Source organism: Muntiacus reevesi, chromosome 6 (assembly GCF_963930625.1).
Source record: "Muntiacus reevesi chromosome 6, mMunRee1.1, whole genome shotgun sequence".
In the NCBI taxonomy this organism is placed as follows: domain Eukaryota; kingdom Metazoa; phylum Chordata; class Mammalia; order Artiodactyla; family Cervidae; genus Muntiacus; species Muntiacus reevesi.
In genome coordinates this window covers 108,140,776-108,156,569 of record NC_089254.1, presented here as the reverse complement: position 1 = coordinate 108,156,569, position 15,794 = coordinate 108,140,776, and the positions used below count along the sequence as shown (strand labels likewise).

Below are 15,794 nucleotides of genomic sequence, written 5' to 3'. Positions count from 1 at the left end.
AGTGCAGGCTTGTGGTCCCTGGCCTCACGCGTCTGGCCCCCCAGCTGGGCCCATGCTGGTCCTCGTGCCGCTGGAGTAGACTTCCGTCTCAGCTCTGACCTCTGTCTGGTCTTGTCTTCGGGTTCCTTGTCCTTACTCTGAGATGCTCCTGCTTGACGTCTGCACCTTCTTCTATGTCTTTTCATGTGACGCTTTGTGTTCGTATTACAGACAGTCTCTTTCTTATCTTTGGAGGAGCCTGTCTCAGACTCCTGGGGCAGTCAGTGCTCCACTGCTGCTCCTGGCCGTGCCGGCTTCCTCGTGCTCAGTGATCTGTCTGTCTTAAGACGTCTCCCAATGGCTCGTTCACGCCTCACTTCCTGCTCCTCAGTCATGCTAAGGGTTTTGTAACCACCTGTGTTCAGTCTGTCATCTTTTTTGAGAGTTCTTGGTATCTGGTCACCTTTTGCTTCCTCCAGTCTGTTACCTCCCTTCCGTCTACCTCCCAGGTCATCGTGCCAACAACCTACTAAATATCCTGTTTCTTCCCCCATGCTGCTGTCTTAACAGCACCTAGATGTCTTTGTGCGTCTGGGAAGGCAGGGTCATGTTACCTGCACTTTCCTATGTCTTCCTTTTCTTGCTAGTATTCATACACCTCTAGCTCTGAATCATTCTTCAGTGGCTCTGTTACTTTCCGTGAAATTGATGAGCTGCGACAGGTTAAACCATTGCTCTGCTGCTGAGAATTAATTTTGTTTGGAGTTCTTTCCCAGCATTGCTGTCAGGATTTGCACAGATACCCGTGTCACTTCACTTCTGTGGGGTGTGTGCCCCCAAGTGAGATTTCTGCATAGAAGTACATGTACTTTTCATTTTCATAGACATCGCCTGTTTTCTAAACAGGCTGTAATTGTATGCTCTTCTGCAGAGTATGAAACTTTCTTGTTTTCCCATTGGAAGTGCTAGGACCCTTTTATATTTTTGCCAGCCCGTCAAGCACAGACTGATGATGTCCCCTCAGTTGCAGCTTTATAGGTTTTCCATTTGTGTTTGCTTGCTATGAACTGCATTGTATATTCATATCCTTTGTCCATTTTTTCAGTTTATAAGAACTTGTACTATTTGGCAAAAGATGTATTTTAGGGGAAAATACCTCAGTAAGTGGAATGTTTTTTATTATGAGTATTTTTATACAGTCAAACATATATAATTTTCTATAGTTTCTATTTTTGGTTAAGACTGTAGATTGCATATGTAGTTTATTAGATTCTTTTTGTTTCAGTGATTTTATTTTTTGTGTTTTAAGACTTCTTTTTTTTCCTGTTGAGTAACCAGTTGTGGGAGCACCATTTAGTAATATAAAACCCATCCATATAAAACTGAATTTCAGTACCACCAAGTTACTTCACGAAGTGTTCGCGTGTGCCTGGCTGCTTGGATTCTCGGTTCATTTCCAGTGATCTTCAGGTCTCTCACACTGAACTGCACTCATCTCCATGCAGATGGTTTCTGTATGCCCTGCCTTGTCACCTCAGAGTCACACCTGGAACTGAACACACACACCGCATGAGGGCTTCTTTTCAGAAGTTAACTCCCACCCCAAAGTCTCCCAGCAGCCCCCGAACCATGGTACTCGACAAGGCCTGTGTCCAGTGGGGGGCTTCTGGTCAGTTGAGAATGCAGAAACTCACATTGTAATAGTCCCTTGCCCTGTTCCTGCTTCATAAGTTTGTTATGTCTTTTTAGAAATCACGGTGGGATAAAATAAAGAGCAGAAGCTATTAGCCTGTTTAGTTGGTGGGATCTGGTTGTGATACCACGTTCAGGAGAAGATGTGTGAAAGTCACTCAGTCGTGCCCGACTCTGCTACCCCATGGACTATATAGTCCATGGGATTCTCTAGGCCAGAACAGTGGAGTGGGTAGCCTTTCCCTTCTCCAGGGGATCTTCCCAAGCCAGGGATTGAACCCAGATCTCCCGCATTGCAGTCGGATTCTTTACCAGCTGAGCCCCCAGGGAAGCCCAGGAGAGAAGATGGCCAGATAGAAACAGTTTGTAAAAATGCTCTCAGGGTTTACTGTAAAAAAAGACACAAACAAGGGAGTGATATCACGACTTTAGGTGGGAAGATCGTCCAGTGTTGAGGGTCCAGATGAGAGTCGAGGTCAGTACAAAGGTCACGTGAGTTCAGGTGGGGTCTTCTGGGGCTTCTGCTGTGACCAAGGGCAGGACCTTTGCCTGAAGGAGCACGCAGACCTGTTGTCCACAGAAGCCAGTGGCTCTGAGGTGTGCGTGCGCGTTTCCGCAGGGGTTGGGCCTGTACGCTGCCCGGGACATCGAGAAGCACACCATGGTCATCGAGTACATCGGGACCATCATTCGGAACGAGGTCGCCAACAGGAAGGAGAAGCTCTACGAGTCCCAGGTGAGCTCGCGCCCTCCTGTGCCGTGGGGCGCCTGGGGCCGGGGCCGGGTCTGACCCTGGAAACCGCACCTGGGTAGGCCTGCATTTCCCCCCCGTTACCGTCTGCGAGGCTGTCCCGGCACCAGTGAGCCTGGCCTCACAGGCACCTGCCAGGTGTTGCTTCAGTTCAGGGCGCCCGGCTGGGGTGAGCGGCTCCCCACCGGGCGTGGCAGGCGCTGAGCGCTTTCTGTTTCAGAACCGAGGCGTGTACATGTTCCGCATGGACAGTGACCACGTGATCGACGCCACGCTCACGGGAGGGCCTGCCAGGTGAGGCGGGGGCCGGCGGTGGGGCCCTTCAGTCCCGGCCAGAGTTCTTCCTTAGCATTTCCCCGGACGTTCGGGAATTCCCTGGCCGGCCGGGGCGCTGAGGTCCTGCGGCTGTGCGGCCGTCTGGGTCCGTGGGCGCAGGGTGTGAGCGGGCCGGTGGGGAGGGGCCGCGGGAGTGCGGGCACCGGCCCCGCCCGGCTGTTGGGCGGCGAGCCATCTCCGGACTGCTGCCCGCAGGTACATCAACCACTCGTGTGCGCCCAACTGCGTGGCGGAGGTGGTGACCTTCGAGCGCGGCCACAAGATCATCATCAGCTCCAGTCGGAGAATCCAGAAAGGAGAAGAGGTAAGCTCCGCCCCTACCCGCCCGAGGCGCCGCCGGGGGTGCGCTCCTTGCCCCTCCCGCCCCTCCCGCGGGGCCCCCCCTTACAAAGGACCCCTGCGCGGAGCTGATGGCCCTGCTGGCGCCTCTGGCCGCCGGGTGACCCTGGGGCTGTGGGCGGCAATTCCGGGGGGCCGGGGTCCCTGTTGCGTGTATGCAGTCTGAACCAGCACCCGCTCCCGGATTTTCTGCGAGCGGGTTTCTGGAGAGCTTGGCTCCTCCCTTAGGAGTCCCTTCCCTCCACCTGTGAGGATGGCCATCAGCCTCCGTCATCGCGTTGGTGTTCCCCGACTTGGTCACAGACGTGATGAGAACATTTGGGGGCTGAAATCAGGGGCCCTGGGAAGTGACTGCTGGGCAGGCGGGTTCTGTGGGGGCCTCCCCTCTTTACGAGGGTGAGGAAGCCGAGGGCCCTCACTTGGTTGGAGCCTCCAGCCCTGCCCTGAGAGGACGCTTCTATCTTGGGTCATCTTAACTGGAACGTACTTTTTTAAATCGAGTTGACCCAAGGCTCGTCTTGCACGTCTCACTAACTGGATGAGTAAGAACCCATTTGAGGCCCCGGGCCTGGGGACAGAGGAGGTGCCCCACTCGGGCCTTGCTGCCCCCCACCCTGCTCAAGTTGTTCAGGGGACCCCCTTGACCCCCAAGCCTCTGCTTCATTGTTTGTGCAAGGAGCCGCCCTGAGCCCTCAGGAAAGAGCTGTGGACGGTGGGAGTGCCGTGAGGAAGGGGAGCCCCCCAGGATCGCGGGGCGCCCCTCAGGGCGGGAGGGTGCTTCCCGTGGGGTGCCGGCCGCAGCCTGTGCGTCCTCCCGGCTCGGGGTCTAGGGGGAGGTGGTCCCGCCGAGGCCCAGCCGCCCTGACGACAGCGGGGGAGACGCGGGCCCAAGGGTGTCCCCGCGGGCCCGGGGCGGCCGAGGACGGGGAGCGGCCTCTCACTGTGTGTCTCTGGCCGCAGCTGTGCTATGACTATAAGTTTGACTTTGAGGACGACCAGCACAAGATCCCCTGTCACTGTGGGGCCGTGAACTGCCGCAAGTGGATGAACTGACGCGACCCCGCGCCTCGGAGGGCGGCTCGTCCCTAGGAAGAAGCGAGTCCACGCACCATTGGAATTTCGCAGACAGAAAAGAGGTTTTTGTTTTCTGTTTTATGACTTTTTTGAAAACTAGCTCCTGGGAGTCCTGATTTCCTCGGAACTTCAGTTAAGTTGGGAGCACCAGGAGGAAGCCGACCGAGGCCACTTGACCCGAGCTGCCGAGGTCGAAGATTTACAGAATGGTCCAGCACTTTTTTTTTGTTTCCTTTCCTTTCTTTCTTCTTTCTTTCTGTGGGTGGGTTTTGTTTCCTTTCGTTTCTTTAGTCTCACTAAGGAGAAACTTTTACTGGGGCAAAGAGCCGACGGCTGCCCTGCCCCAGGGCGGGGCCTTCCTATGAATGTAAGACTGAGATCACCAGCGAGAGGGAGATGTCCAAAGTGCTGGCCACGGCCTTATCTGAGGAAGGGGCAGGCCCTCTGACTTAGGAGTTTTTTAAAACTAAAGTAGACACCACTGAACAAGGAATGTACTGAAATGACTTCCTTAGGAATAGAGCTAAGGGACAATAACTTGCACTAAAATACATTTAAATACTTGATTCCATGAGTCAGTTTATTGTAGTTTTTGATTTCTGTAAAATAAGAGAAACTTTTTGTATTTATTATTGAATAAGTGAATGAAGCTATTTTTAAATAAAAGTTAGAAGAAAGCCAAGCTGCTGCTGTTACCTGCAAAACTAACAAACCCTGTTACTTTGTACAAACATGTAAATATTTTGAGAAGAAAAATACAGTATAAAAATAGTTATTGACCAAATGCTACCAGGCTCTGCAGCAGCTCGGGTGCTTATAAAATGTTCATAGGGATGTTACAATATAATTTTGTTATTAAATATGCCATTATAATTATGTAATAACCAAAATTTCCACCTAGAGTGTTTGGGGTTTTTTGGAAACTACAGTCTATTAGTACTTACTTGTTTTATACACCTTACTTCTGATAGAACAGAGTGTATGCTATGACTACAACTTTTATAGCCGTTTTGGTAACTTAAACTAATTTTTTCACATTATATTGTTGCATCCCTACTTCTTCAGTCAGGTTTTTTGTGCTTTTACAATTTGTGATAACTGTGAATAACTGCTTAAAAACACCCCCAAATGGAAGCTGAATTTTTCTTCAGCAAAAGTAGTTTTGATTAGAACTTCGTTTCAAGCCACACACAAAACAAAAATCATGTAAACATACTAGGATCATGTAGCAGGAACTCAAATTGAACTCTCTAGCTTATTTAACACGAAAATTTGAAAAAAGAAAAAAAAAAAAAGGAGAGATGTGACTGCTTGCCACTGCAGGACCCCGGCAGTAGGGTTTGGAAGATGTAATTTTAAGATGTGTTTGTATGAACTGTTTGTTTACATTTCTTTAATTAAACACACACACACACTGTTTTGTGTTTGCTTGTAGAAACTTAATCAGCATTTTGAACCAGGTTAGCTCTTTATTTTGTACTTAAAATTCTGGTACTGACACTTCACAGGCTGAGTATAAAATGAAGTTTTTGTGTGCACAATTCAAGTGGACTGTAAGCTGTTGGTATATCCAGTGATGCAGTTCTGAACTTGTAATGTATATGGCATGATGTATTTTTATCTTACAGAATAAATCAATTGTATATATTTTTCTCTTGATAAATAGCTGTATGAAATTTGTTTCTTGAATATTTTTCTTCTCTTGTACAATATTCTGACATCCTACCAGTATTTGTCCTCCCGGGTTTTTGTTTTGTTTTCTGTTCTGTATAATAGTATCTAATGTTGGCAAAAATTGAATTTTTTGAAGTATACAGAGTGTTATGGGTTTTGGAATTTGTGGACACAGATTTAGAAGATCACCATTTACAAATAAAATATTTTACATCTATATAAGCTGCCTGAGTCTCTGTTAGTGTTCCGGTCGCAACTCAGAAACCGATGAGTGTTTGAACTAAACCAACAAGCTGGTCTACCCTTTTTGAGTGACTGGCCTGTGGATGTAGTCAACTTGCTTCTCTTTCTTTTTAGATGTAAGTTCATAACTCAGTCCAAACAGAGACTCTTTCTGTAGTTGGGTAAAGAAGGGTAACTTTGGTTTCTTTTTAGGATGTTTTCAAGGCCAAAGTGAAAAATCTTCCTAGTGTTTCATTCCCTTGTTTAAAGTCTGTTTTTATTGTTAAATTCAGTCCACTGATTGTTTTTTTTTTTGGAAGCAGCTCGTCCAGACTTGCTGTGTGTGGTAGGGACTTTATTTCTCCTGTTGTGTGTATTTCAGATTTAACTCAAAGGATTGCTAAGAATTAAAGTGCCCAGAATCCCACTCACTTCGTACAACAGCTTGTGCTTCGTGAACAGCCAAACAGCTTCTGTACCGCGCCGTTTTACAGCAAGTCTCCAGGCACGCAGCCTCTGACCGTCGGCGCTTGCTGCTCCTCGGAAGCAGCCCGCGTCTGTGAAGCTGTCCGTCAGGACGGGCCTGGACGTGCTGGTGTCTCGCCGGGCTGGGAGGCCCTTCTTGGGCGGCCATGCCGCCTCGGATCTCTCTCCGGCTCTCACCGCCCAGCAGGCAAGGAAGGAGACTTGGAGGTGCCGCCACCCCGAGGCCCGCCTGGCCGGCGAGCAGGGCGGTTCAGGACGCCAGCGTCTGCCCTGCGTGAACCTGGCCGCTTTCTCGGGGCCCCTCTGGTGACCGTGTCTTTCCAGGTCTAGAAATCCTCACTGGGTTTCAGAATTCGAGCGTTAATGCTATGTTGGGTCATGTTGTGCTCTTTTACAAAACCGTTTGTTTATTCTGGTGGCAGTTGAGTGACGTGCGTCGATTCGTTTTGAAGCTTGTTCTGGAAGCGTCCTAAGGAGGAGTCTGACCTGGGGGGGCACACAGATGCCCTGGGTGTTGGGCGAGGGGCCTGCCTTGGCCTGTTCAGGTCACAGCTTCCCACAACTTAGCCTTTTCTTGGAATGTATTCTTGGCTCATTCGCGGGGGGTCACACTTAGCTGTGGACAGACGGACAGAGCCAGACTCAGAGACCCATCTGCACATTTCTGGACCCTCTCTCTGTGGCTCCTTCCTGCCCCACATTCCTTCCTGCAAATTCCAGTCCGGAGGCCCCCCGGCTCGCTCTCCCACCACAAGTGGGAAACGATTCACAGCTTCCAGTCGATCCCTGTTCCCGATCGGGGATCTACCCAGAGGCTTCCTCCTGTTTCCTGTCCCACGTGTCGGTAACGCACGGGCCTCTCAGCGGTTGACTTGTCCAGAGTTGACCTCGTCACCTAGGTAACGTCGTAGCCATCACTTACTCTGAGCAGACATGAGGGTCCTCTGGGGTGGAACCCCAGAGCTGCACCGCAGTACCTTTTCTGTTTCCTCAGAACCCGTCAGTCTGTTTGTTGTAACCATTTTAATGGCATCTGACTGGTTTTAACCTGCATTTCCCTGACAACCGTCCGTGACATTTAACCTTTTTCGTACGCAGAGCCATGCATCGTTCCTTAAGCGTCTCTCTGAGTATTCCGTTCATTTTGAAAATCGGTTTAAATTTTTACCTTCAGCAGCGCTGGGTCTGTGTGGCCGTGTGCCGGCCGCTCTCCACTCACAGTGCGGGCTTCCCACTGCGGTCCCCTCTCGGTTGCGGAGCGCAGTCCCGTAGTTGTGCCGCGTGTCCCCAGCTGCCCCGTGGCACGCGGGATCCTCCCGGCCCAGGGATTGGACCCGTGTCCCCTGCACTCGCAGGCGGAGGAGTCTCAAGCACTGGCCCACCACAGACGTCCCTTACATTGAGTTTTAAGCACTTTATACAATTTGGGTACAAATTGTATCTTCTTCCTCAGTGCTGTCTCTTCAGAAGCTTTTAATTTTTATAAAGTCCAATTCATTGATCTTTGATGACTGCTTTGAAATGAGTAAAGAAATCTTAAGACTCTCCTATAGGAAGGTATTTGTCATTTTTCTCTAAAAGCTTTATAGTTTTCTTTTTTCTATGTAGATCTATGACCATGTTGAAATAAATTCTGTATGCAAGATAGGAGTCAAGGTTCGTTTTTATCTGTAGAAACATAAAATTACTTCCAGCACCATTTTTATAAAGATCCTTCACTATCTCCGGAGTTTGCTCAAACTCATGTCCATTTATTTAGATTTTCTTTAATTTCTCTTAGCAATGTTTTTTCTCACTGTACAAATCTTAAAATTATTTTCATATTTTTCATGCTATTGTAAATTAGTTACAATCTCAATTATTTTTTATTTTGAACTGTTGGTATAATGTGCCCAGTTGCTTCAGTTGTCTGAAACTCCGCGGCCCCGTGGACGGCAGCCCGCCAGGCTGCTCTGTCCATGGGCTTCTCCAGGCAAGAACACGGATGGGGTACCATTTCCTTCTCCAGAGGATCTTCCCGGCCCAGGGATCGAACCCCGGTCTGCCTTCATCTCCCGTACTGCAGGTGGATTGTTTACCATCTGAGCCACCTGGGAAGCTACATAGAGGTACGGTTCACGTTTTTAATATGTTTGTGTTTTATTTTTTTGGCTGCGGAGCGTGTGGACATAGTTCCCTGACTAGGAGTTAAACCTGGGCCCTTGGCAGTGAGAGCTCGGAGTCCCAACCGCCGGGCCACCAGGGAGTTCCCACAGTCATTTATGTATTTTTTTTCCACAATCATTTCTGTGTTGACGTTTGTCTTGTGGTCCTTTGGGTGTGTTTGTTAGAACCGACACACCTACCCTGACACGTGGTTCTCACCCCACGTCCGTAGCCGACGTGACACTTCTCACTTGGGCTTACTCGCCCCGCGGGCTCTGACTGCCGTGTCCGCCGTGACAGGATCATGCACAGTGGCTGCCCTGCCCGTGTCTTCCTCCCACACCTGCCCCTGGCAACGAGTGACGCATTACTGTCTCCGTGGTTCTCCCTTTCCCAGAGTGTCACAGAGTTGGAATCATACAGTATGTAGGCTTTTCAGGTGGCTGCTTTCACTGAGTAACATACATTAAAGGTCCCTCCAGTTTTTTTTGTGGCTTGATAGCTCATTTCTTCTTAGCACTAAATATTCCATTGTCTAGATGTAGCAGTTTACCCATTCACCTACAGAAGGACATCACAGTTGCTTCCAGACTTTTGGCAATTACAAATGAAGCTGCTGTAAACATCGTGTGTGCAGGTTTTTGATCGTATGATGCATTTAGTTTTGCAAGAAACTGCCAAACCGTTTTCCAAGTGGCCATACCCTTTTGCATTCCCAGCAGCAGTGAATGAGAGTTCCTGCTGCTTATCTGTTCTTAACATCTGCAGGATCTCTAGTGACGTTGCCACTCATTATTGATGTTGGTAATTTCTTAGTAGACAATTTATCAATAATCTTAATCCAGCTTTGGTTTCATTAACTTCTTGTTTTTCATTTCTGTCTAGTATTTCGTCTTTGCTTTTTTAACTCTTTCTACTTTAAGGTGGAAGCTTATCATTAATTTTAAACCTTTATCCTTTTCTAATAGAGCTCAGTTCTATAAACTTCGCATGTAGTGAGTGAGCTACATCCTATAGCCTTTGATATGTTGTGTTTTCATTTTCAGGCAGCTGAAAGTAGCCTTTTGATTTCTTTGGTGACCCACAGAGTATTGGGAAATATGTTCCTGGTTGATCTTCCAGGGATCCAGGAACTGACTCCTGCAGCAATGAAAACATGGAGTCCTAACCAGTGGACGGCCAGGGAATTCCCCCAGGTATCTTTATCACTGATTTCTACTAGTTGTTATTGATTGCTAATGTAATATGCATAAGTTGAATTTATATAAATTTATTGATTTCTTTAATGTCCTGGCATGTGATCTCTGTTGGTAAATATTTCATGTGCATTTGAAAAGGATGAGTATTCTTTGTCAACCTGGTTAATAGTGTTGTTCATTTACGTTTTCTCTATCCTCCTGTTCCACCCACTTGTTCGGTGACACAGTTGAAGTTGTTAGGTTTATAGATGCTTGAGATTGTTCTTAATGAGTTGATGCCTTCATCATTATAAAGGGGGTATTATCTCCAGGGGTGTTCTTTGCTCTGAAATCTCCTTTGTCTAATGTCAATTTAGCTATCTGTATATCTTCCAATGGGTGTTCAGCATTTATGTTTCCCCATCCTTTCATTTGTAACACTTGTGTCATCTTCTTTAAAGTGAGTTTCTTACAGGCAGCGTATATTTGGGTCCTACATTTTTATCCACTCTAACCATCTCTGCCTTCTAACTGGGGACACTTTGACCTATTTACATAGCTAGTGCCAGCCTGTTGGTGGGCAGAGCAAGGTCCTCAAGTCTGCTTCCAGGGCCCAGGGGTCCCAGAGCTGGTATCAGATTGCTAGTGGGTGGGGTCTGCAGGGCTGTGGTTTTTGACTGGTGGATGAGGCTAGGCCCAGGGTCTGATGCCTGTGTGCTGGTGTGTGGGGCCAAGTCCTGGGCCTTCTGGTGAGCAAGGCCATGGCCAAGGTCAGCTGAAAGCCCAGGGGTCTTGAAGGCACCCTGTCTTAGGTGAGATGTCTGGCCTGAGATGTGCTTGCAGGCTGCTGGGCCAGCGGGAGAATTCCAAACTGGTGTTCACCAGCGCCCCCAGGGTAGAACAAGCTCCCGGAAATGGGTGCACCGGGGTCTGTCCCCCGGGTGCCCCCTGCTTCCTTGGGAAGACTGCAAGATCAGCAGGCAGGTCTGTCTGCCCCAGGCCCCTCTGCTTCTGCCCTGGGCCCCAGCGTGTGCAGTGGTGTGAGCGTCTTCTCGGTGAAGCCTCTCCTTCCCCCGGCTCTTTCTGACTCCTGGAATGAACTGGGCTTGTCTTCCCAGTGCAAGACCCCAGGGCCGGGGAGGGCCGCGTGGGGTTTGGAGCCCTCCACGCCCTTGGGTCACACACCTGGACTAGGTGGCGACTCCACCCTTCTACCTGGCTTGTCGTGTGGCTGGAGAACTTTTCTGATAGGTTCTGGTCTTTTTCATCAATGGTTTTTCTGCAAATAGTTGCAATTTAGGTGTGCCCGTGAGAGGAGGCAAGCTTAGGGTCTTTCTACGTCACCATCCTGGCCACTCTCCTCTTAGCTGCTCCAAGATGTCACGGAGTCAGACTTGGTTTCCAAGACTTTGGTGAGGCCACACAGGCACTATCTGGGGTCAGGAGGACCCGTTTATCTCTAATCAAATTATATTTAATGTGATTATTGATTCTGATCTTTGAAGTTAATTGTTCAGTGTGTGTGTATACATGTATTATCCTATAACATCTTTCAAATATGGTACTTAAACTTTGTGTTTCAACATAAAATAAGTTCCCCATGAGATTGTCTCATGAGATGTACTTTTGGTGAAAAAACTCACTTTATATTTGGATATTTATAATCTATACAGATGATTTCTAAATTCATACCTCTGAGATGTATCTTCTGAAATCCTGACCTCCTATTTAAGAACTCTACCCGGGTATTTCACTGGCAACTTTGAGGCTGACTCAGTGAATCTGAATACTTAAAACTCAAACACCGCTGAGGTTACTGAAGGCTGTGACCTACCTCACTTATTGGTCCATTAGCCAAACCTCAGTGAACTTACCATGTATCACACACACAGGATAAGTCAAAGCAGAGGCTCCAATACAAGAAGAAAGAAAGAGCAGACAAAGAATCCTAGGGTAAATAATCAAAAGGATCCTTTAATGTAAATGTGGGTAGTACCATATTCACCAAAATAATTTATAATATTAACTCTTAAATATAATCTTATAAATGAATGCCTTCTAAAGTTAAAAGTAATGTGGATTCAGTATATTTAAAATTATTCAGAACATGGTAGTAGAAATTTAAAAATTAACCATCACCTATGAAATCTAAGAAGGGAAATCACAAACCTGAACAGACACATCAATCTCCTGGACTTTATCCTTCTACACAAACCTGACTCTCTAGAGTTAACACTGCATTTTGGTTTCCTACCATAAGGAAGAAATTCCTTAACAGCAGTCCAGAAATGACTTCAACCTCCCGGGGAAGCACACTTCTTCAGCTCCGTGCTGGGGATGAGCTTGACAGTCACGTTCCGACCACAGCGTCCACCTTAAGATTCCAAATGCCACTGCTGTGAGGAGGAGCCATCACAGATCGCCATGGCAACAGAGCCTTTGCGACTCCGTGGATCAGCTGCTCTGAGGCACCGGCCCGCTGACGCCTGGTACAGCCGGTTATTCCTCTGAAAATAGGGGAGAAAAAACACCGCCAGTTACTCGCCAGTTAAAAACTTCCTGACTTAGGGGCTGCTGCACACTCGGGACCACCAGCTACAAGGCAGACTGGGACCCCTCGGCCCTGTCCGGCTCCTCACACCTCCTGTCACCATCAGGCAGGTTCCTCACCCCGAAGGTCCACTGCTGGGAGCCTCCGGACCCATGGCACTTCATGAGTCGCGGGGGGTCAGATGAGCGAGTTTCTGACATATCCAGGCAAAGGAGATTATTTAAGACCAACTCATGTTCTTCATTGTAAATCCAAACCTAAGGAAGAAAAAAATATAAATGTTAAAACCTCCAGTTTTGCCTTAGGTTCTGAAATTCAGATTGCACGACCCTTGGCATGTTCCATGCGGGAGTGGACAGAGTGGACTGACGGACGATCCCACAGTTGTACACTGCTTTAGTTCTCGGCCTGTGTAAGGACAGCGGGAGACCAGCGAGGCTGCTGATTTGCCCTGTGTACACAGGAGACTCACAAGGTCCACATTCCTCATCACGTCAGCCTGGAATATTATACTCTAGTCCCAGGGCCCAAGGTCACTGATCGTCTTTATGGTCTCTCAGAGTCTTTTCAGAAAAACCAAAGGCCTGAATGTGGCTGAAATGGACAAGTGCAATGAATAATTTTTCTCCAACATGCAACATCGATAAATCTAAAAGGAAAACATTTTCTCCTATCCTCTGAATTATTTTACTCATTGCTAGTTTTTCAGATGGGTCCAAAACATGTGTGCTGAGTCTGTTAACATGGAGACAGGGCTCCCCATCAGCGCTGTGATAGATCATCATCTGCGCCGTCTGACAAAGGAGCCATCGGCCCACGTGTGGCTGCTGAGAACTGGAACTGGATTGTTAAAATGTATTTCAATTAAATTTCAACAGCCACACGTGGCTAGGGTGTTTAAGTACAATTCTGTACAGTCACAATGTAGACAGGAGAATAACTCTGTCTCCTCAAGCACCCTAACATTTTTCTGGAACGAGTTTCACTCGTCTCCTCACTGTGACAGACAGCTCTCGCGCCCAGATGTGGCACAAAATCCTTTTTCAACTGTGTTTTCCAGTATGTTAACATCTCAGTGTGCATGGACTCCTAGAAATTTCAAAGCGTGCAATCTATCCAAAAAAGGCCCACGTTGTTCTTTCTGAGTGGCAGACGGGGTCATGCAGGAATGGAATCGCTGAAAGGACACATACAGTGTGAGAATAAATTATGTGAATGACATGAATTGAAATTTTGTTGTGGTTCCTCTGAACTACTAAAAATGGGGAAAACTCAGAAAGCTCTGTAAAAGATACTCTGATTCATTCAGTGCAGATTTAATGCTGTTGGCCAGAAAGAAAGTGTACTTCCTTTGCCATTTCTAACAAATCCATATAGCTTTCAATTTATACACTTCAAATTCATTCTGTATAACTGAGAAGAATGCTCTAAACAAAATACTACAGGAGACAACAAATTAATGACCTCTAAAATCATTCCCAAACTAAACAACAATTTAACTTCAAGCAGTGTTTGAGAAAGTTCGACAGCCCCATGTAAATCAATGAAGTTACACCATAATACACAAAAATACTCAAAAGAAAGACATGACACCATAAAACTCCTAGAAGAGAACATAGGCAAGACATTCTCTGACATTTTAATTGTACCAATGTTTTCTTAGGTCAGCCTTTCAAAGTAAAAGAAAGAAAAGCAAACATAAACAAATAGGACCTACCCAAGCTTACAAGCTTTTTACACAGTCAAGGAAACCATAAGCAAAATGAAGTGACACCCTACGTATGGACTGGGAGAAAATATTCACAAATGATGCAACCAGTGACTTAACTTCCAAAATACAAAAATAGTTCATACAGCTTAACAACAAATGGGCAGAAGACTCTAAAGAAGACACACCAATGGCCAACAGGCATGGGAGAAGATGCTCAGCATTGCTCATTATCAGAGAAAATGCAACCAAAACCACAGTGTGCACTGTCTCAGTGGTCAGAAAGGCCACCAGTAAAAAGCCTACAAATAACATGCTGGAGAGCGTGTGGAGAAAAGGGAACTCTCGTGTGTTGCTGATGGGAAAGTAAACTGGTATATCCACTGTGGAAAGTAAACTGGTATATCCACTGTGGAAAACAGTATGGAAGGTCCTCAAAAAACTAAACAAAAGAGTTGCCACATGACCCAGCAGTCCCACTCCTGGGCACATATCTGGATAAAACTAATTTAAAAAGATGCATGCACCTCTGTTCACAGCAGCACTGTTCACAATAGCCAAGACACGGAAACCTATGTGTCGGTCAACAGATGGAGGATGAGACGATGCGGTGCGTGTGCTCGGCCGCGAGAATGAAGTGATGCCATGTGCAGCGACATGGACGGGCCTAGAGATTATCCTACTAAGTGAAGTCAGGCAGAGGGAAATAGCACATGATGTCACTTACATGTAGAATCTATAATAGACACTGATGAGCTTGTCTGTGCAGCACACAGATCCACAGGGAACAGGCTTGTTGCCAAGTGGGGAGTGGGAGGAACTGAGAATTTGGGACTAACAGATGCAAACCATTAGGATACCACATGGTCCTACCGTACAGCACAGGGAACTACATTCAACATCCTGTGATAAACCATGATGGAAAGGAATATGAAAATATACATGTATTCTGCTTTCCTGTACGTAGCAATTAGAATAAAAACAAACCCAGAACCATAGAAGCAAAGTCAGAGTAAAACCCTGATGTCTGCCCCACCCTTCCCTGAAGGACCCCGTCGCGGGCGTCACTCACCTGGTTTGGGTCACTGTAGTCACATGCCTTCAGCACTACGAGGCCTCCCTTCTCGCTCGGGCGGCCCTGGGCCACCAGACACTTGTTGGTCTGAAGGTGGTAGAGCTGTAAAAGAAGAGACTGCTCCTGACAATGGGGTACATATGGATGAAGAGAAAGGAAACATGAAAGTATTTCAAAGGTGTGGATTTTCAAGGTCCTAAAAAGGGAAGCATTTCTTATTACTGAATTCTGGCTTCAGCACATAGGATCATCATAACAGAGACATCAAGGTTATAGGCAATTTTAACAGCATACGCAGGTGGTATGTCAAGTAGAAATTCCACCTACAGAAAGAAGACTGCTCATCTGTTCCAGGGGAGGAAGGAAGTCAAATTTACCATCTCTGCAGTAAAGAACCTAGAGATGACACTGAGTAAACAGAAGCAAAAAGTAAAAACAGCCAGTACCTAAACTGATACACACACCTAACTGGAGGTAAAGAGAGACTGTAAACGCCACAGGAATCCCAAAGAAGAGCTACATAAGAGAGTGTCTCGTCTAGGCGAAGTGATCAGCACTTGCTTAGTTGCTCAGCCATGTTCAAC

At 47.2% G+C, this 15,794-nt stretch overlaps 2 protein-coding genes across 22 annotated transcripts in view; one reads left to right on the top strand and one right to left on the bottom strand.

The window, feature by feature from the left end:
* Nucleotides 1-6,061, top strand: part of KMT2C (lysine methyltransferase 2C) — a 255,413-nt gene extending 249,352 nt beyond the window's left edge. For all 18 annotated transcript variants that reach the window (XM_065939515.1, XM_065939504.1, XM_065939514.1 and 15 more), the window contains 4 exons: nucleotides 2,291-2,407; nucleotides 2,643-2,716; nucleotides 2,954-3,062; nucleotides 4,058-6,061. In XM_065939515.1, the coding sequence (XP_065795587.1) occupies nucleotides 2,291-2,407; nucleotides 2,643-2,716; nucleotides 2,954-3,062; nucleotides 4,058-4,150 (393 nt within the window). In that variant the 3' untranslated portion in view covers nucleotides 4,151-6,061. The remainder of the gene's footprint in view (nucleotides 1-2,290; nucleotides 2,408-2,642; nucleotides 2,717-2,953; nucleotides 3,063-4,057) is intronic.
* A 5,769-nt stretch (nucleotides 6,062-11,830) lies between these two features.
* Nucleotides 11,831-15,794, bottom strand: part of GALNT11 (polypeptide N-acetylgalactosaminyltransferase 11) — a 49,275-nt gene continuing 45,311 nt past the window's right edge. For all 4 annotated transcript variants that reach the window (XM_065939492.1, XM_065939494.1, XM_065939493.1 and 1 more), the window contains exons 10-12: nucleotides 15,208-15,312; nucleotides 12,547-12,684; nucleotides 11,831-12,383 (exon numbers count right to left, since the gene is read on the bottom strand). In XM_065939492.1, the coding sequence (XP_065795564.1) occupies nucleotides 12,252-12,383; nucleotides 12,547-12,684; nucleotides 15,208-15,312 (375 nt within the window). In that variant the 3' untranslated portion in view covers nucleotides 11,831-12,251. The remainder of the gene's footprint in view (nucleotides 12,384-12,546; nucleotides 12,685-15,207; nucleotides 15,313-15,794) is intronic.